This window comes from Pseudozyma flocculosa (genome assembly GCF_000417875.1).
Source record: "Pseudozyma flocculosa PF-1 unplaced genomic scaffold scaffold00009, whole genome shotgun sequence".
Taxonomy (NCBI): domain Eukaryota; kingdom Fungi; phylum Basidiomycota; class Ustilaginomycetes; order Ustilaginales; family Ustilaginaceae; genus Pseudozyma; species Pseudozyma flocculosa.
Genome location: NW_006920877.1, coordinates 31,540 through 51,235, shown reverse-complemented (window position 1 = coordinate 51,235; position 19,696 = coordinate 31,540). Strand labels below are relative to the sequence as shown.

At 66.0% G+C, this 19,696-nt stretch overlaps 8 protein-coding genes across 8 annotated transcripts; 4 read left to right on the top strand and 4 right to left on the bottom strand.

Moving 5' to 3' along the window:
• Nucleotides 1-3,057: 3,057 nt before the first annotated feature.
• On the top strand, nt 3,058-3,967 carry PFL1_02997 (uncharacterized protein; the record flags this gene model as incomplete). Its single annotated transcript, XM_007880514.1, has 3 exons — nt 3,058-3,232; nt 3,409-3,724; nt 3,880-3,967. 3 exons carry the CDS (start codon nt 3,058-3,060, stop codon nt 3,965-3,967), a joined length of 579 nt encoding a protein of 192 aa, XP_007878705.1.
• Nucleotides 3,968-4,204: 237 nt separating this feature from the next.
• On the bottom strand, nt 4,205-5,037 carry PFL1_02996 (uncharacterized protein; the record flags this gene model as incomplete). The annotated part of the gene is made up of 3 exons (XM_007880513.1): nt 4,205-4,429; nt 4,530-4,591; nt 4,746-5,037. The coding sequence occupies 3 exons, from the start codon at nt 5,035-5,037 to the stop codon at nt 4,205-4,207; spliced, it is 579 nt and encodes a 192-aa protein (XP_007878704.1).
• A 1,020-nt stretch (nt 5,038-6,057) lies between these two features.
• Nucleotides 6,058-7,184, top strand: PFL1_02995 (uncharacterized protein; the record flags this gene model as incomplete). Its single annotated transcript, XM_007880512.1, has 2 exons — nt 6,058-6,747; nt 6,867-7,184. The coding sequence occupies 2 exons, from the start codon at nt 6,058-6,060 to the stop codon at nt 7,182-7,184; spliced, it is 1,008 nt and encodes a 335-aa protein (XP_007878703.1).
• A 275-nt stretch (nt 7,185-7,459) lies between these two features.
• On the top strand, nt 7,460-8,113 carry PFL1_02994 (uncharacterized protein; the record flags this gene model as incomplete). The annotated part of the gene is made up of 2 exons (XM_007880511.1): nt 7,460-7,514; nt 7,686-8,113. The coding sequence occupies 2 exons, from the start codon at nt 7,460-7,462 to the stop codon at nt 8,111-8,113; spliced, it is 483 nt and encodes a 160-aa protein (XP_007878702.1).
• Nucleotides 8,114-8,805: 692 nt separating this feature from the next.
• On the bottom strand, nt 8,806-11,456 carry PFL1_02993 (uncharacterized protein; the record flags this gene model as incomplete). Its single annotated transcript, XM_007880510.1, has 4 exons — nt 8,806-8,844; nt 9,077-9,392; nt 9,591-11,322; nt 11,423-11,456. 4 exons carry the CDS (start codon nt 11,454-11,456, stop codon nt 8,806-8,808), a joined length of 2,121 nt encoding a protein of 706 aa, XP_007878701.1.
• A 437-nt stretch (nt 11,457-11,893) lies between these two features.
• On the bottom strand, nt 11,894-14,739 carry PFL1_02992 (uncharacterized protein; the record flags this gene model as incomplete). The annotated part of the gene is made up of 5 exons (XM_007880509.1): nt 11,894-12,043; nt 12,180-12,416; nt 12,540-12,989; nt 13,113-13,298; nt 13,414-14,739. The coding sequence occupies 5 exons, from the start codon at nt 14,737-14,739 to the stop codon at nt 11,894-11,896; spliced, it is 2,349 nt and encodes a 782-aa protein (XP_007878700.1).
• A 519-nt stretch (nt 14,740-15,258) lies between these two features.
• Nucleotides 15,259-17,766, top strand: PFL1_02991 (uncharacterized protein; the record flags this gene model as incomplete). The annotated part of the gene is made up of 3 exons (XM_007880508.1): nt 15,259-16,299; nt 16,401-17,083; nt 17,229-17,766. 3 exons carry the CDS (start codon nt 15,259-15,261, stop codon nt 17,764-17,766), a joined length of 2,262 nt encoding a protein of 753 aa, XP_007878699.1.
• Nucleotides 17,767-17,964: 198 nt separating this feature from the next.
• On the bottom strand, nt 17,965-18,975 carry PFL1_02990 (uncharacterized protein; the record flags this gene model as incomplete). The annotated part of the gene is made up of 2 exons (XM_007880507.1): nt 17,965-18,142; nt 18,248-18,975. 2 exons carry the CDS (start codon nt 18,973-18,975, stop codon nt 17,965-17,967), a joined length of 906 nt encoding a protein of 301 aa, XP_007878698.1.
• Nucleotides 18,976-19,696: the final 721 nt, after the last annotated feature.

The following is a 19,696-nucleotide window of genomic DNA, read 5'->3' as shown; positions in this document are numbered from 1 at the left end:
GCTAGGGCGAGACGATCACGTTGGCTGGCAGCAGGTCGCGGGGAACAAAGTCGAGTGATGTGCTGGTGGCTGGGTAGACGAGGGGGCCAGAACGGCAAACGGTCAGGGGTGCCCGACGAGCAGGTGTGGCCGCCTCGCGATGGCTCCGTGCGCGTCGTCGAGACGCTGGATCGCCTGCTCGTGTGGATCGAGAGGGCTGTTTGGGAGTGAGTGAGGAAAGAGCGTGGTGGGCCGGTGGCTCCCGCGGTAGAGGCCGGCCGGAGCGATTCGGCAGCAGGGCAAGGGTAGCGATGAGGCGAGGCGGGATAGGATCGAATCAAAGAAAGGGGACGTCGAGGAGCGGCAGCGCGGGGCGGTGAGGCGCGGTGCTGCTGCGGCAAGGCTGGCGAGCTGTGATCGAACAGTCAGCCGGCAGAGTCTCTGGATCGGCGAGCAGCTGGATGAAGGCCGGACAAGCAAATGAAGGCCGCGGTGGACGAAGAGAAGGCGAATAGCAGGGCGGGACGAAGCGAAAGGGTGCCGAGGCCAGTCAGTGGTGCGGGGAGAGCCGGGGCCGAGGGGAGGCAAGGTGAGGGAGAGGGAGGAGGGGAAGGGAGATGGCGAGGGGCGCGGGACGAGGGGGCGTGATGGTGATGGTAGCGGCAGTGGCAGTGGCAGTGGCGGCGACGACGACGGCGACGGCGACAACGACAAAGCAGCGCTGCTGGGCCGAGAGGGTTGGTTGGGTGGGCGTGGTTGCAGGTGGGCCGACGCTGTGCCAACGAGCGAGCGAGCGAGCGAGCGAGAGCTTGGCAAAAGGGGGCGGATCGAGGTGATAGCAGGCAGGCAGGCAGGCAAGCAGGGCCCAGCAGGCAGGTGTGACTTTGTGAGAGCAGAGAGGTGAGGTTGCGGTAGGAGGGGGCGGGACGCAGAGAGAGGGGGGCATAGGAAGAGGCAGGCAGGCAGGCAGGCAGGCAGGGGCGGCCGGCGTGCGTGCGTGCGTGCGGTCCAGCGAGGCCAGGCCAGGCCAGGCGAGGGCCGGGCGGCGTGCGTGCGTTGTTGTGTGTGCGTGTGTGTGTTTCGCGTGCACGCGAGCCAACGACGAAGGCGACGACGACAACGGAACGCTCTCTTTTTCCTCGCCTGCCTGCCTGGCCTGGCGTGGGCTCTCTGGCCCGCCAAAAGGCGCGTCAGCCCCGGCCCTGGCCGCCCTCCTCGCCCTTTTTCCGCTGGCCAAAAGGAAAAACACACGCACGCCGGCCGGCTGGCTGGCTCGGGCTTGGGCTGGCTCTCGCACCTTGGCTCCCTTGTTGGCTCGCAGCTTCAAGCCTAGGGGCCGGCCCCACCTGGTGGCTTTTTCTGGCCGACAAAGACGGCCGCCGGCCTGGCATCCTGACGCGACCTCTTTCTCCTTCTCTAGCTCTGCTCTTGATCACCTGCCTGCCTGCTTTTGTCCGTGCCACCCTCGTGCTGGTCCCAGCACGCTACGGAGCCAGGATCCGGTCGCCTGTCGCCTCTGCTGGCCAGCGATTCATCTCGGACCGCATCGTGACAGGCTGCGACACCACGATGGAGTGGCCAAGCCGAGACGGGATGGATCGTCGGGGGCGTCGATGTCCCCTACCTGTCGTCTACCGACGGGAAGTTTTGCGTCGATGGCCGTACGTACGTACGTGGCAACGCCCGCACGAGGCTGCTGCTGCTGGCCGTGAGCCGCTACGCTGGTCGTACGTGCGGTGCAGCATGGGCTCAAGAGGCAGGCGCAGCCTGCTCGGCGTGGCTCGGTCTGGCCTGCTCGTCGACACCTAACTCTTCCCCTCTCTCTCTCTCGATCTCGGGCTGGCCGCCGGCTTGCTCGATACCAATACGCCCGGTCGCCTATCTTGCCCCTTCGAAGCCGGCAAAGAAGCGCCAAAAGAAGCAGCATGCGCTCGACCTCAGAGGGAGGGAATCTTTGACGAGGCAGGCGGCGGTCTCTCGGGCAGGCGACGACGGCATGAGCGACGTTCGGTCGGAGAGCATGAGCAAGAAGGGGGAAAGCCAAGGCAGGCACAGGCTAGGGCAGGCTCGGGCTCAGGCTCAGGGGCCAGACCAGGCGGGGCTCTCTGGCTGGCAGGCAGGCAGGCAGGCGGGCGAGGAAGCGGCGGCTGGGTTACGTTCATGCGTGGGCGGCGAAATGATCGACGGAGCGCAGCAGATCACGCACGCAGATCTCTTCTGGCGTCGGCCCTTCCTCGCCTCTGATCTGAGCTCGCTCGCTCTCGTCTCTGCCTGCGTAAGTTACGGTATCCCTACGCCGTCTTGCTCTCGGTGGCCAGCAGGCCGTCGTTGGCTTGCTTCACCACCCACGTACGTCTCGTCCCGATCTGCTGCTGCTGCTCCGTTGGCCCATAGGTACCGGCGACCTGCGTTGCTCGAAACCCATGCGTATCTGGTGAGCCAGCCTCGCTGGCGGCAGGCAGCACCGTACGGTGCCTGCACGCTCGAGCCTGCGTCGGGTCGGGTCGGGTCAGCCAGCTCGGCTCAGGTTTGGCTCGACCTCGACCGACGAGGTGGGCTTCAACCTACGCAGATGGCCTGGCCTGGCCTGGCCTGGCAGGCCTGGCTGCGAGCGACTGCTGTCTGCGCCGTGGCTTCGAGCCCGATCAGATTCAATCGCCAGAAGAAGAAAATCGGATCGCCGATGAAATCTTCATTTTCTCGACGCGGATCCGAGGCTGGCTGGCCGGTTCGAGGTTGGCGCTGGCGGGACAGGCAGGCCGATCACGGGCGGGCGGTGCAGCTGGAGCGCCAGGGCGTGGGGCGAGCGGGCGGCGGGCGGCGGGCGGCGGCGAGACCTTCGTCCCAACGTTGCTGCCCCGGACTTCAACGCAACGCTGCGATAGCAAGCAGCCGTCCCTCGACATCCCTAGCCTCCACTCTCCCCGCTCCTCGTTGGCCTGGCCTCTGCTCTCCATCATCCTACCTCTCCTCCGCGCGTGCTTGAAGAGCGTCTCGCAGGCCACCCTCACCACTCCTCGCTTCCTCCTGTCGTCGATTCGCATCACCCCGACCTCACGTTTAGCGTCTCCGAACAAGATGGCGCCCATGGCAGCTGCTGCGCGGGCTCGCGCCGTCGCCGTCGTCTCGAGGTCCAACCTGGCCTCGTCCTCGTCCCTCCACGCCGTCCGATCGATCCACTCGACCCGCGCCGTCAAGGCTGCCGAGTCGTCGGCCTCGTCCTCGTCGGCCGAAGACGAGTACCCTCCCGAAGGTGCGTTCCGGTCGGCCTCGGCCTGACTCTATAGTGCGAGGCCCATATCGGGGCATGGAATCACTGGCGCGAGCATCCTCTGACCTCCCCTCTTCCTTTCGCCCCCGCCCTCGCACTCGGCCACTTCAATTTGACCTTTCCCCAACCACCTCTCGACTCGACGACCCGGCTTGCAGGCTTCACCTCTCCGATCTGGGGCTACACGCTGCTGGCCGGACTGGCCGGAGCGGGCATCTACCGCCTGTCTACGCTGCACGCCGACCCGCACCCGTCGCGGGCGTCGTCGTCGGGCCGCTCGGCGCCCGGCAACGAGTCGGACGACGAGCTGCCCAAGCCGTGGCTGACGCGCTACATTGAGCACTGGACGACGCCCTCGTCGGTGTGGAAGGAGAGGAACCTCCGCCACCTCGAAATGGCGCGGGAAAAGGCAGAGGAGCGGCTCCTCCTCCAGGACGCCGAGAGGCCCCCCGTCCACAGGCTCAGGTTCCCTCAGTGAGTGGACGCGGTTGTCGCCCGCGCGGGAGGCCGATGTCGGTGCGATGTCGTTGCGGCACACTGAGCTGACGCCTGGGCAACCTCCTCGTCTGCTGCCTTGCTCTTTTCCCCCCGCTCCTCTGACCGCCCCGCCTCTTGCATCGCAACTACAGGACGTTTGAGCAGGCCTCGCCGCACAACATTGCCCCGGGCACGCAGGCGGACCTGTCGGGTCTCAAGATCAAGCGCTCCTCGGAGTAGGTTGCGGGCGCCCGTGCGGTGTACTTAGAAGAGTCGGAGCGGCGGGAGACGAAGAGCGGAAGTCGAAGACAGCATTTGCCATTGGCAGCACACACACGCGCGAACACACGCTCGTTCGTTGATTGTGAGCCTGTGGCATGGCGCTGCGAGCAGGCCGGGGGTATTCGATGCAGAGCACAGGGCGGATGCCGATGGACATCCGCGGGAACGTCGTGGCGCGGCTGCTGCTGCGCGCTTCTAGAGCTTTGCCTTGCCGTCGCTGGCGTCGTCGGAGGAAGGCGGGTGGTCGATGTGGTGGCGTATGAGTTTGACGAGGTGCTCTGCGTCGTCGTCGTCGAGTTCCTCGCGGCCGTGGCCGAGACCCATGAGGGACATGGGATTGGTCGATTTCGTCGCCGTCGCTTTGCCCTGCGCCGACGACGAGGAGGGGAGCGGGGGAGCTGGAACGATGTGGAAATGGACCTGGAGCGAAGCGTGGGAGGAGTGAGGTGGTGAGATGATGAAGGGATGTGATCAGAAGGCGAGGGAAGGGGAGTAAGGGGAGGAGGGACAAGCGACGTACGTGGGGTACAATCTGGGCGTAGATCTGGTTGGTGATGACTTGTAGGCGGTCGTCGCCCATGGCTGGTAGCGCGCACCGCACGAGCAGGACACGGCAGGTCGATGGCAGAAGTGGTGCGAAGAGGAAGGGGATGATGAGATGGCCGTCGTCGCACGCCCTCCTCGCCCTCGCCCTCGCCCTCGCCGTCTCTGTGCGCACGCGCAGGGCGCCACTCACCTCTACCGACAGCCGCCGAGACGCAAACGAGCGACTGTGCAAGTGTGGCAGCCTGATGGGGGCTTAGCTGCGAGAGGGTGGGAACGTGTGCCTTTGGGATGACGAGGGTATGTCCACGGCGAAGCGGGAGGATGTCGAGAAAGGCGAGGGTCGACTCGTCCTCGTACACGACGTGGGCGGGCAGGGAGCGCGAGACGATGCGACAAAAGGCGCAGCTCTCGTCCATCGACGACAGAGGGGCGGATGGGAGGGATTTGGAGGCGTTGAATTGGGCCAGAGTGTGGGTCGTCATTCTTGACCCCTGCTTTGCTGCCGTCTGCTAGGATGTCCAGGGCGCGCGAGCGAGAGGAGTGTCAGAGGCGAGGGATGGCAGGATGGTCAGAGGTGGTGGCTGCCAGAGACGAGGTGGAAGCTGGTTGGATCCGACTCGCACTCGCACTCGGCCGTCGGATCAGGGCGTGAGCCGAAGGCCGGACTCGCCACGGCGCGCTTTGGCCACGGCCTGGCCTGGCCTGTCTAGTCGACTAGACAGGCCTGGGATGGCACGTCGGGGCGGCAAGCTAAGGCCTGAGCACCGCTACCGCAGTCGCTGGACGAGATGGTGTCACTACTGCGTCTGTATGGCGCTTTGCACGAGCCGTGACTACCGGCGCCAGCATCGAGGCCGGGATTGAATATCCGTGGGCCGTGGGGATCCAGCGCCAAGCTGGCAACAGGGCGGGCCAAGTACGTACGTCTGGACCTTGACGAGCTTGGCGCTGCCCATGGGTTGGCGCCTTGGAGCTGGTCGGCGCAACACAAGCTAAGTTAAGAGCCGACGAGGTGGCCGTGGGGGCGCCCTGGCCATGCGACGCTGACCGAGGTGCCAAAAGCCAAAGACGAGACGTACGTACCACGGCTGCGCCTCCCGGGCCGCGGGGTGCACGGTGGCAGAGCCAGGGACGCAACCCGCTATCTAACCCACCACCCTAGCCTCTTGTCGCTCACCCACCATGCCCCAGGCACAATCACAAAGGCCAACCAAGCTCAACACCTCTCCAGGCTAGTCACCGCTAGCTCGCCATCCGCATCGCCCATCATATATAACATCGACAGCCTACACCACACCCTGGCCTCCCCTCGTAAGCCGCCCCCTCCCGACGATCCCCTCTGGCCTCCCTGCGCTGACCAGGCTTCTCCCTCCCCCTCCGTCTCCATCTCCATCTCCATCCCGCCCCTGACCCCCGACATGCGCCCGCCGCTCAATCTCGCCGCCCTAACCCTCTGGCTCTGCACCACAGCCCGCCTCGCCGCATCGCTGCCCCTCGCAACCATGCCCTCCCACTGCGACCAAGTACCCCTCTACCTCCCGCACCACGCACACCCACCCGCCCAGCGCTGGAACCCGGCCGACTTTACCAACGTCGACGACACGGTCCGCGGCGGAAAGAGCAGCAGCAACGTCAGCCTCGTCGCCAACACGGGCGAGCTCGAGTTCTCGGGCAACCTCGACATCACCGCCCTCGGAGGCGCCGGTTTCGCATCCCAGGCAAACGACCACGGCTTCCCCGTCAGACTCGACAAGGCGCGCTTCGATGGCCTCCGCCTACGCGTGCGCAGGCAGGACCCCCGCAGCCCGCCTCGCCGCGTCCAGGCGTCCTCGTTGACCGCGTCGACCTCGTCGCCTCCCGCACCGCAGCCGGGCAACGTCACCCGCTACGTCGTCAACATAAAGACCCAGGCGCCCACCACCCGCCCCGACGGCAGGAGGCAGAGCTCCCTCGTCTGGGAGTGGGACATCCAGCTGCCCTGCCACGACCCAAACAGCTGCACCCCAGACGGCGCCACCCTGCCCCGCACCGACCTCGTCGACGACGACGGCGACGGCGACGCCTTTTGGACCTTTGACGCGCACTGGTCCGACTTCAAGCCCACCTACCGCGGCAGGCCCGCAGAGGACCCGGGCGAGTTCCTGCCCCAAGAGACGCACGAGTGGAGCATCATGGCCCGCAGCAACTTTGGCGTGAGTAGTAGGCGGTGCCGTGGGGTGACCTCGCAGTCTGGCCCAGGATCGCCCGCTGACGTGTCGGAGCCATCTTCTCGTTCCCTCGTCCTCCCCCCGTCTTCGTCGCGCTGCACCAGAAACAAGCCGGCGAGTTTGCCCTCACCATCCACTCGCTCTCGGCCATCGTCCACGCGCCCACCGCGCCGGCACCGTCGCAGCAGTCGCCGTCAAAGCGCCACCTGGACCTGGACCTGGTCGATATGGAAAAGGCCGCCGCCCTGCCGTCGTCGACGTCGTCGGGCGAGTACTACGGCTTTGCGCTCTTCATCTTTGCCACGGTCCTCTACCTCGTCTGGACCGTGTGGGGCCTGACGCCCGACTGGGCGCTGCAAAAGGTCGGCGTGGCGTGGTACCCGAACCGGTGCGTGGACGCGGGTGCCCAGACCAAGGCCTAGGGGGACGATAGCGGGACGGTGGCGGGAGGCCGGTCCATTTCTACCGTGCCGGATGGCGGCGGGCGGCGGTACGAGAGAATGACTGGTTTCGGGGGGGCCAAGAGTGGGAGAAGATAGTGGGACCGGGGGGCTGATTGTGCATACGACTCGACGCAAACCTTTCCTGCGGGCCACCACCGACCCCTCCCCCCTCTTTGCGTGTATCAACCAGGGAATGGGCATATCTGCTTCCGGCGTGGTCGCTCATCGCCGTGCTGGGCGTGTATGGCGGCTTCATGTCGCTCAACCTGCTCAACACGCCCGACCTACAGGACCTCGATAACGTCGTGGGTGAGTGCCGTCGCGGTGCGATGCGTCTCCCCCCCCCCCCCTCTTTTCCCCTTTCCCGCCTCGGTAGGTGGCGTGATCTCGTCTTTCTGACCCGGAACCCCGTTCTACCCTCTTCCCACTGCCGACATGGATGGACGACGCGGGGGTGGGGTGGGGTGGTGGGACGCGCAGATCCACACGCCAACATCCTCAATGTCCCCCTTCCCTCTTCCTCCTCGACCAGCTCCTTGAGATACGAGGAGGAAAAGAAGATCCGACATCCGCTACAGGGCCACACGGTCCGATCCACCGGATCCGCACGCCACCCCACCGACAGCGGCGACGGCGGCAGCCAAGCGCGAGGACGAGAACGAGGACCGCTCGCGGATGACGTATACGACCTCCCGCCCGGTTTCGTGTCGCGTCAACTCTTCCTCCCTTCGTCGTCGTCGTCTTTGTCGCTGTCGTCGTCGTCGTCGTCGCTGTCGTCGTCGTTGGAGGAGGACGAGGAGGAGGACGACGAGGAGGATGAGGACGAGGAGGACAGGGAGGACAGGGACAAGGACAAGGACCAGGACAAAGGGATGGCGGGAGATCCAGTTTTGGTTTCTGAATCGTAACCCGTCGCGTTTGTCGTCACCAGCAAAGGGGGGACGAGACGAGGGCTTGATGTACAATAAACGACGAACAAGGGCTCGGTGTACAACAATCGACGTTGTCAGTGCGCCGGTGCGCGTTCAGGAGGCAGGACAAGGCGAGGCGAGGCGAGGCGAGGCGAGACGTCTAGCGTCGTCCCAATTCATCCAGCGTCATTTCGCCCCTCGCCTCTCTCCCCTCGCCCTCCCCGCCGTCGTCGTCGTCATCATGCGACATCCATTCCTCCTCATCGTGCAGCGACAGCTGGGAATCGGGCGACGAACCGGCCTGAATCGTCGTCAGCCCCGCGGCACCACCCCGTCTTGTCCTCGACGGTCTTGCACCTCGTCTTCCCGGCCCCCTCGAGGAGGAGGAGGAGGAGGGGGGAGGGGGAAGAGGGGGGCAAGGAGAGAAGGGACGCGTCGAGCCGTACCGACGACGAGGGACGGTCGTAGTTTCCTCCTCGTCGCACCCCCCATCCCCTTCCCCTTCCCCGTCGTGGTGGCGGGGAGAGGTGTAGATTCCGACGGTGCCGGGATGCGCGTCGTACCGTCGTAATGCGACGAGGATGAGGGCAGACCGCGAGGCTGGGACGATGTCGATGATGATAGAAGCGCCGCGACGCCCGTGGTGGAGGACGAGGACGAGGGACGGTGCCGCAGTGCTCCGCTGTTGATCAGCGATGTCCTCGGTCGGGTGCGCGCCGCTGCCGCTGCTGCCGCCGTGGTCGTGGTCGTCAAAGCCAAGGACGGCTTGGTGGTGGTCGTGCTGCGTTGGGATCGGGCGAGGATCGAGCGGCGTCTGTCTTCCCCCTCCTGCCCCTCCTCGTGCCCGTGCTCCTCCTCCTCCTCCTGCGCCTCCGCAATCCTCAAAGCCGCAACACCCGCACCCTCCAAGCCGCCCTCCCTCCTCCTCTCGACCCTCCGAACCTCAGCCCGCGGCCGCACCGAAAGCGGCGCATCGACGGCCTTGTACATCCTCAGCTCAGCCTCCATCTCCACCCTCCACGCCCGCTCCCGCTCCAGCTCGACCTTGATCTCGACATTCTCGGCCTGCACCTCGTCGAGCTGCCGGCGGATCCGGTCGAGGTAGACAATCTTCTGCGCCGGGTTCGTGTGCCGCAGCAGCGACGTCGTCAGCTCCGTCAGCGCGTGCCGCTCCGTCTCGGCCAGCGCGTGCCGATCCACCAGGACGCGCGTCTGCGTACACAGACGCTCGTACTCTTCTCGGTAGGCTTCCAGCTCGACCACCGTCGTTGTCAGACTGCCGGGGGGCGGGGAAATAAAGGGAGACGACGGACGTGCACGATGAAAGGGCAATACGGCGTGGAGGGGGGTGTCGGGTGTCAGTCAGTCAGTCAGTCAGTCGATGGGTCGATGGGTCGGTCGGTCGGTCGGCTGGCTGGTTGGGCCTCCCTCTTCCCGCTGGCTGCAGTCGGCCCGCGACAGGACCGGCACGCACCTGTTCCGCTCCTCGACGAGCGCCGCCTCGGCGACTTTGGCATTGCTCAGCGCGCTCGCCAGCCCCTTGTTGGCCTCGACCTGCACCTTGAGCTGTCGCCGCGCCTCGGCCATCTCATCGAGCGCCTCCTCGAGTCGTTGCCGGTGCTTCTCGCCCTGTCCGACCTGCGCGGCCAGAGCGTCAACCTGCGCCTGCCTCGCGGCCGAATCGGCCACGGCGGCATCGAGCTGCGCGCGCAGCTGCGAGAGCGTCGAGAGCGTCGTCTTGTGCTCGCGCGCCGTGTCGAGCAGCGTGTCGTGCAGGTGGGCGATCTCGTCCTGGAGCTGTGCGGTGCGGCTGGCCTGGATCGACAGCTCGAAGCGCGCCTCTTCCAGCGCCTGCGCCGCGGCGTCCGAGGCGAACAGGCGGTCGAGGGCATCGGTGTCGTCCTCGTCGCTGAGGGCGTCCTGAGGGCCACAGCTGTCGCCATCGCCATCGTCTTCCGAAGTCGACTCGGTCGCAGCGCCGCTGCCAGCCGGACGGTCCAGGCGCCGCTCTTGCAACAGCGAGGCCAGATCGCCGTCGGCGCAGATGGCCACCGCCTTGGCCGCATCGCGGTCGTCCTGGACCTGCCGGACGACCTGGACGAGTTCCTGGATCTGGTCCATCCTCTCCTGCGCCACGAAGCGCACGCGCAGCTCCTCGCGCTGCGCGGCGAGCAGCCGGGTGCGCAGGTCGGCCTTTTCCTCGTCTGCCTGCTGCTTTTGCTGTGCGAGCGCGAGTCCGGCGGCACGGGCGACGAGCTCGAGGTTGCGCGACCGCACCGCTTCCTCTCGCTCGTGCTCGGCCTCGGCGTCTTGAAGCTCGAGTCGCACCTCGTCTCGCCCTGCCGCGGCCTGCTGCAGGAGCGCCTGGAGCTCCTCGACGCGGTGCTCGAGGTCCTGCTGCTCTCGCTCCGATGCCTGTCGGAGGGTGCGTCGTTCGTCGTCGAGTGTCTTTACCAGCTGGGCCGAGTGCTGTTCGGACTGGTGCAGCTGCTCGCGCAGTCTGGCCTGTGTCTGCTTGTGCCCCTCGACCTCGTTTTCGAGCTTGCGCAGTCGAGCGAGCTGCTGCTCGGAGGCCTTCTCTCCGCGCTCCCTCTCTGCCCGTACCTCGTCCCTGCACCTCTGAGCCTCGGCCTCGAGGTTTTCGGCGTGCTCGTCTGCAGCCTTCCGCTTCTCCCTCTCTGCATCGAGCGCCCTGCTGAGCTCCTTGTTCTCCCTGGCGCGCTTGTCCTTGGACTCTGCGTGGAGCTTCTGAAGCTCCTCGAGCCTGGCCTGGAGGTCGTTGTAGCGCGTCGACTTTTCCTTTAGGCCCGCCGAGGCCCTCTCTGACTTTTCGAGCGTGGCCTTGAGCTTTGCCTCTCGCTGTTGTGCGAGGCGTAGCTCGGTGGCGAGGTCGGTCTTTTCGTTTTCGAGCTGGGTCCTGGCGTGGGTGAGGTCGTCGATGGTCGATGTGGCGCGGGCGAGGTGCTGCTCGAGCTTGGCGAGGTGCTTTTGCTGCGTTGTCGCTGTCGCTGTCGCACTGGCGGTGGCTGAGGGTGGCATGTTGGCCTTGGTCGACGAGGAGAGGACGCGCCGGCTGTCGCCATTGGCGGCGGATGAGGATGCCTTGCGGGGCTGTGTGGCGGCGTGGTCGGGGAAGACGCCCTGCTTCCAGTGCGCCTGCGGTTCGGTGGGGTCGTACGAGTTTGGCCCGGGTATCTCGTCTGGCGCTGTGGCGGCGCGAAAGTGCAAGGCAGGGCAAGTCAGCTAGTCTATTCGGTCGATGCACGATCGGTGGCAGGGACGGCGAAGCGGGAGAGACACACTCACGCCGTTGCGGGAAGCGGGGCGCCTTTGAAAACATGTCGTGCGTGCGTCGGGGGTATATGGGCGTTTGCAGCGCACGAAAGGTGGGGTATCGATGGTGGTAGCGGTCAACTGGAGTCAATGAGGGCGAGGAGGAGGAGGGACGTCGGGATGGAAGCGGCAAGAGACGAGGAGGGAAGGCGAGCGGATGGATGCGAGGCGGCGGGGGCGGGGGGCTGGTGGAGGTCGAGCCGCCGCTGAAAAGTAACACAAAACCGCCGCCCTGCGCACGCCAACGCGCTCACGTGACACAGAGGCCGGCTGCAATTCCCTCATTTCCTTGGTCGGAGCGGTAGTTGGTCGGACGGCCACGGCAACGGCGACGGCGACGGCCACAATGACCAACGTGCCTTTTGTACATTACATCCAACTCGCCCCCTCGAACTGTAGCCAGCTGAGCAAAGCGACGACGACGACGACGACGGCGACGGCGCTTCACAGGCGCAGCTTCCAGCCCAATCGGCTCAGCAGCGTCGCCAGCCCGCAGCTGGCGCCCACGTAGAGCGTCAGCACCACGACGGCCGCCCAGTCGGGCGCGTACATCGTCTCGATCGATACGTTGACCAGTCCCGTTAGCAGATTGGCCTGCGACGCAGTAGTAATGGGCGGGCGGGTCGAGAGGAAGGTGCAGGTCCACATGAGCCCGGGGGCGTCAGTTGCCATGCAGCTGGAAATATACGGCCAGCTTCAGACAGAGGGGCACATCCCTCGCACCACTCACTGCAAGGAACACGCTCAGCGAATGGCGGTTGAGATCAGAGAGGAGTCGCGGCGTCACGCGGCTGCTACTGCCGCTGTTGGCGAGCGACGACACTTGCCCGGCCGACGACGCTTGCCCTCCAACGATGGCCGTTGGACCGCGCTCGAGCGGCTTCAGCACAAAGACGTAGACCAGCACATACCCCAGCAGGAACGTCGTGTTGAACGCCGTCACCCAGAGCACATAGGGCAAGTTGGCCTGCAACGGGCGCACGCATGCACATGAGAAGAGGGAGAGGAGCTCGTCAGGATCGTGTCGGCGGCGCGACGCTTTCGGGCTGGCACCGTGGCCATCGCCTGCCCGCCCGCACGTCGCACTCACCAAACGGCGGCTCACGGCGAGCCCGCTCAGGTCCGCCGCCGCGTACGCGCTCCACCAGATGACGCCCAGGCTGGCGAGGATCATGGCCAACTTGCCCGGCCTCGCCTTCATCCGCCTCCGGTTGAGCCGGCGGTAGGCAAAGTACGGGTCCAGCGGCAGCGCGTAGTGGCCCAGGTCCAACCCAAGCAGGAAAATGGCCAGGTAGCCCGGCAGGCTGGTGAGCCCTTCCTTGTTCTGCCGCACCAGCGTGTCGCGCACCAGCGTCGACGACAGCGCCCACGACTCGAGCGTCGTCAGCTTCAGCACCGCCTGGTGCGCCACCGTCACCGCCAGCCCGAGGTAGTTGTACCGCACCGAGCGCGAAAGGGGCCGCGACAGTGTCGCCGCAAACGGCAGCAGCGCCAGCGTGAAGAAAAAGTTCCAGTGCACGCCATACTCGGTGACGTGCTCCTGCGGCGCGAAGCAGGTCGAGGGAGACCAAGGATGGGGGAGGTCGGGACGATACAGTCGAATGGTGAGCGGCCAAGGCGAGCCGGATCACCGACACGGCCCAGCGATCAACCTGGCACTCACGGGATACTCGACGCCCTTGACCATAATCACGCGCACCATGCCGAGCGCGACAAGGGGCAGCGTCCGCCTCACGTCGCGCAGCAGCTGGGCCTTGAGGGGGGCGAATCGGTTCCTCGGCGACCGGAGAAGGGGCAGCGCGGAGACGATGCCCAGGGAAAAGACAAACGAGCCTACCCCGAGGTCCATCTGGGCGGGCAAGAGGGGTGGATGAATAGAGCAGCGCTCGGACCTCAGCGATCGGCTCAGACGGTCGAGAGCGACGCGCTGCGGCGGCGTACGGCGTGTGGCATACGGCACTCACCAGGCTGGTCCCCCAGGACTCGCACTTTGCAAAGTCGCGCGGGAAAGCGGGAAAGTCGACGGCGAGGATGCAGATGGCGGTGAGGAGCATCATGTGGGAGCGGTACACGGTGAGGAAGGGCTGCTCGCGCACAAAGAGCGAGGGGTTGGCGGGATCGAGGCGCACTGGCGGAGCCCTGGCAGCGGCCCTCTTGTTGGTCTCGAGCGGGTCGATGACGCTGCGCGCCAAGGGCGAGAGGGGTGACGATGACGAGAGCGAGCTGCGATGGTTGCCCCACTGGCCTCCGCCAGCGCTGCCGGTGTTGCTACCTGGGCCGAGGAGCGGGGACGCGAGGCGCGATCCGGGCGGCGATGGGGCAGGCTGGGCCGTCGAGAGCGCGAGACCGGCCCTCGTGTTGCGTCCACCCGGCAGGAGGCCCTGCGCGAGCGGCGCCGCTCTGGAGGCAGCGTGGGAGTCTTCCGATGCCGATGCGGAGCGGAAGTCGGCGCTGCTCGAGGGGGAAGCTGCAAAGAGGGGGCTGAAGGGGGAAGGGGTGCGAAATGTGGGGGTCTCTGAGTCGGTGCTGGCCGAGGGGGCCGAGTAGGGGACATTGGGAGCGGCGGCGGCGTGGGCGGCGTCTGCGGCCGAGTCGACGGATACGCGTATTGGGGGTTCGAGGTCGGGTGAGGGTTGTGTGTCGCCCTGGATGAATGGCGCGAGGTGGTCTGAGAAGACGTGGTCTTCGTCGATGTGGTCGTCGTCGTCGTCCGAGAGTCGTTTTGACCAGTGCTTCTTCTTGGGATTGGTGGGGGCGGCGCGCTGCGATGCAGGGATGCTGGTGCGAATGGCGGCGTTGGTCTCGAGGTGGATTGAGGCGGCGAGGAGAGTGATTGCGAGGTTGAGGAGGAGGAGGTGGTCTGAGAGGAGCGTGTGTGCAGCGATGGCAGGCAGGATGAGGATGGCGAATTCGAGCTGCCACTGGGAGAGGGCCGTGGTTACGCGAAGGATGTGGTGCAGCAGGAGGGTGGCGGCGTGAGTGGGCTGATGGTGATGCTGCTGATGCTGGCGGTCTCTGCTGGGTGCGAGCAGAGTGATGGCGCGGTGATGAACTGCCCATAGGGCGTAGGTGGTGATCATGGTGAGGCTGAGGAGGTTGATGCGGACGAGGGAGCTTCCCTGGCGATCTGCGATCCATGCTTCCTTGAGCTGCTTGTATGAGAGGTGCGGGGTTGCGCTTTGCGTTGGGAGCGGTGCGACGACCTGCTGGGCAGGGGTTGTGAGGGAAGAGGAAGCGTGTGCGAGCTGGGCTGCCAGCCTGTCGTGTGGTTGATGGTGTTGGGCGTGCATGGCGGCGAGAGAGAGAGAGAGGGGAGAGTCGGGGCGACGATGTCAAGGAGGCATGGTTCGTTGATGCGCGGGTGGTAGCGGAGGAATCAGGCTGTGATCCGCAAGGCTGAGGCAGGGTGAGGGGGGACGTGGTGGTGGTGGTGGTGGTCGAGGGTCAAAGAAGCAAGCCGATGGGAGGGGTCCACGTTGGCTGCCTGGCTGCTGTCGGTCGGTCTGTCCATCTTCTGTCTGCTGCTGCCCGCCTGCCTGCCTGCATGCATGCATGAGGCGGTCGTGCGTTTGGGCCCGTGCATCGGCCTTTTTTCCTCCACTTTTGGGGCGCCCTTTTTCACGGCCCACAGCCCACAGAGGCACCGCACAAAAGTCACAGTGCACCGTTTCCCTGCCTCGCTCAACGCTCCTCGCCATGTCCTCCCACCATCATCATCACCACCACCACCACCGCCACCACCCTTCACCACCACCACCATCATCGCTCGGCCAGTCGACCGTGCACGCCCGTACATCGCCATTGCCACCATGGCCGCCCCGGATCCCTACCTCCTCGCCGCCACCATCATCACACAGCACGAGCACATCAAAATCGCCCTCGACGCCGCACGCGCTCCCCCAGCCACCACCCACAATGACCCAACCCAACAGCAGCCCCCCTCGCTCTCACCCCAGGATCCGCGCCGCATCTTTGTCATCGTATCAAACGTAAGCTCCAACCTAGAACAGGCTGCCATCCTCGTCCTCAAGCCAAGAAACAAGGATCCAAACACCGCCGCCCTCCTCGCAGTCATACCCATCCTACCCCAGATCGACGTACAGCTCCACCAGCATCCCAACCATACACGTGCATCGTCATCCGCGCCCCCCTCGTTTCCCTCGTCCCGATCCCTTCCCTCGATCCAGTCCATCCTCGACCTCATCTCCCAGCCCACCGGGCCACCAGCACCCGCATCAAACCCCCCCTCCTCCTCGCCCTCCTCCTCGCCCTCCTCCTCCTCTTCGGACTCGCACCTCGGATTCACCATATCCTGCGCAGGACAGTCGGCCAGCGCAACCACCACCGACACACAGGGCCTAAAGGACTTCCTCTCGGTCCTCCGCGACCTCACCGCCATCGCAACCGAAAACGCCTTCTCCCTCGCCACTTCCCACCAATGGCTCGCCGCCTACTCCGACGACCTGCCCATCAACCCTTACTCGACCCCTTCCCATCCCCAGGTGCCCATCTTTGAGCGCTTCTCCCGCAGCGCCATCCTGCCCCCCTCGCTCCAGCCAAACGGCCACGCATCCTCCACCACCCGACCCCCCTCGCCCGCCTCGGACGAGGTGCGCATCTCGCTCGGCACCTTCAACGTCGCAGGACACTGGCCCCAAGACGACCAGAACACCATCAACGGCATGAAGCGCTGGCTTCGCGCGCACGACGACCCGGACCTCATCGCCCTCGGCTTCCAGGAGGTCGACACCTCGGGCGGCGCCTACCTCTACTACTCGCCCGCCAGGGAAGATGCCTGGACACGCGCGGCAGTCCAGGCAATGGGCAGGAGGGCGGGCGCCTACACAAAGGTGAGTCGTGCGCGCCCCAGATCCTCGTCTGACCGTCTGGCCGTCCGTCCGTCATCCTCATCGTCTCGCTGTGCCCTCTTCCGCACCCTTTCGACCTGCAGGTGGCGTCCAAGCAGCTCGTCGGCCTCCTCATCCTCGTCTTTGCGCGCGACTCGATCAAGGCGTCCATCGCCGACCTGGCCACGGCCAGCGTCGGCGTGGGCCTCGGCGGCTTTGTCGCCAACAAGGGCGCCGTGGCGGTGCGCATGCAGCTCGGCCGCCGCTCCATCTGCCTCGTCAACTCGCACCTCTCGGCCTTCGAGGGGCTGCAGGCCATGGAGCGCCGGTGCTGGGACTGGAGCGAAATCTACCGGCGGATGAGGTTCAGGGTCACGTCGGAGGCCGTGACGGAAGACGAAGGCCAAGGTGGCGCTGGTGTGGATGCTGACCACGCGGCGGAGCAGATTGCACTGCCGCCGTCGCCCGATCCAGAGGACCCAAAGATTGCCTCGCCTGGCGATGCGACCTCGAGCCAGGAAGGAGCGGGGGAAGCATCGTCGACTAAGGAGGCGGCGGTGGCGGCAGGGGGAGACGCCGCTGTGCCCGCCGGAAGCGAGGCGAACGCGCCAGCGACGGCAGAGGCTGCAGCGACGCTGGCACGAGCCGTCGCCGAGCGCGCCCTCAGCGACCCCACTCAGCCCACTGGGTCAGCCGCCGTGCAGCAGGACAACGCCGATGCAGACACGTCGGCCGCCTGGAAGCCGCAGGACCCACAGGTGGCCGAGTACTCCATCCGGGATCACGAGTGAGTGTCTCTTCTTTCTGCCCGTTGTCGGGCCCGGCCCTCCGTCGCTCCACCGGTGTCGTTTACGCCCCCGTCCCGCTTCCGGACACTGGACTGACCGCTGTGGTATCGGCGCCTGGCCCAACCAACCTGATCCGCCGCACAGCATCATCCTCAACATGGGCGACCTCAACTTCCGACTGGACCTCGACAACCGGGAGGTGCACCGGCTGATCCAGGAGCGCGACTATGCGCTGCTGTCGCGGTACGACGAGCTCTTCTCGCTGCGCCGCAGCGGCAGCCTGTTTGACGACTTTGACGAGGGCGCGCTGGCGTTTGCGCCGACGTACAAGTTTGACCGCGGCACGGACCGGTACGACACGAGCGAAAAGAGGCGCACGCCCGCCTGGACGGATCGCGTGCTGTGGTGCGTCACGGCCGAGTGGGAGTGGGAGCGGGAGCGGGAGCGGGAGCGCAAGGCGACGGAGCTGGACAAGGAGCGGCAGGCGGAGAGCGACGGGAGAGCGACAGAGATGGAGACGGACAAGGAGAGGCAAGACGCGGATGCGGATGCCGACGTCGATGCTGCGCATGCCAAGCGGCAGAGGCAGGGCATCGTCCTGCAGCGGTACGAGAGCATCCCCGAGGTGCGCTTCAGCGACCATCGCCCGGTCCACGCTTCCTTCCTCGTGCGGATACAGTGAGGAGGGGGGACCCCTTGCCCCCCTTCCTTTCGCTTTGCGATCGGGCCATTGCACCATGCTCATCTGGACGTGTTAGACATCGTTTCGGCAGGCCAGTGCTGGCATTCCTCTGCTCTATCATAATCGCACCGCACCGCATCGCACCGCATCGCAACCAGACCAGCTTGGGACGCTCAGTTGGGGCTCTGCCCGGGGGGCCTAATCCGTCGAAGTGGCAAAGTCGTCGGGCATGGCGCTGGTGAAGGGACGCAGCTTGCCGTCGCGGTAGAAGCGGCCAGACTCGAAGTCGTCGTGGAGCACGGGCCAGGCTACGCTCTCGCCGCCCTGGGCTGCCGAGCGCGGTCCGGAAAAGTTGTTGAGTTCCGTGGCGCAGTACCTGTCGTCATTGTCAATGCAACAGAGGGATGGGGAGGGGGATGGTGAGCTCGGGGTTGGAGGTGAAGGGGAAAAAGAGACAGGGGAAGCGAGGCAGGGTACGTACCCGGGGCAGACGATGGCGACCTTTACGTCCGGGTTGCGCAGGGCAAAGTTGCGCGTCCAGGCCGAGACGAGGGCCTTGCTGGTGCAGTAAGCGCCCGTCATCCTTGACTCGGCATCGGGCCAGGTCCAGCGCGGCTCCTTGTTGCCCTGGATGGCGAAGTCGATCCAGTCCTGCGCCATCTTGCGGACGCTCTCCTCGTCATTGGCGGTGGCGTCGTCGAGGGCGGCGTGGAGCGCGGGCGACGACGACGAGAGGGTGTGCATGTACCACGCTCCGACCTCGGACGAGACGAGGACGAGTTTGGGGTTGGAGGAGCGGCGGAGGAGGGGGAGGAAGGCGTGTACGGTTTCGATGGCGCCGTAGACGTTTACCTCGAGCACTCCGGCGTGGTTGGCGACGCCGTCCACCTGGGCGATGCCCGAGTTGTGGAGGAGCACGTCTAGCCGTCCGCCCAGGTCCGTCTCGACCGTCTTGACGGCCGCTGCGAGCGAGGCGGCATCGGTGATGTCGAGCTGGAGCACCTTGATGTTTGCGTAGTCGTGCGCCGCCGCCGTCGACGACGAACGCATCTTGGCGATCGCCTCGTCCCCGTTGCGGACGGAGCGGGTGCCGAGGAGGATGGTCGAGTGCGGCAGCACCTCCGAGAGGTGGCGCACCGCCTCGTACCCGATTCCCTTGTTGGCTCCCGTCACCAGGATCGTCTGGGCCTGCTGCTGTGCGTTGGACATGGTGGCTTGCTTGTTGTGCTATCGAGTAAGGGTGTGTGCAAGAGGGAGCGACAGGATGTATGGCTGCGGACTGGAATGGGTGGACTAGGAAACGTCCGGGCTCGAGGCTGGGGGGTTATATACATACCTTGGGTCCAGTTATCCCCGACGGCGTGTCCGTGCGCGCTTCGTCGAGGGTGGCCAGCTACGCGGCCTCCACCTCTCTCTCTCTCTCGCTCTATCTGCCGCTCGTCTGGTATCGGCGGCGTCGGTATCGAAGCAGCTACCTGCTCGGACTTAGCCCAGCCTGGCCTGGCCTGATATGACCTCGCACCGCTACTCACTTCCGACGGCTTGGGCTTGCTCTCGGGCTCAGGCTCGGGCATGGGCATGGGCGCGGGGGCATGGGGATGGGCATGAGCAGCGGGAAGCAGTCCTACTGCCGGCGGAAAGGAAAGGAAATCAAATCTAGCCAAAGTGACGGCGTCGGCGTTGACGGCCAGACGAGACGAGACGAGACGAGACGAGACGAGGTGAGGGCCTGCCGCAGAGATGGGCCCTTGGCTTCCGTCCCGCCACGCACATTCGGCGATACTATCCCACGACGGCAGGAGGAGCGCCCGCTCCTGTCCTGACCAACGGGGGGCGGCAATCGTGCGTCGTCGACCTGGTCGCCTTCATGCGTCGGCCGCGTTAGCTCCGGAGTCGACAGGCGGCCTGGCCAGCTCGACGTCGTCGTCGC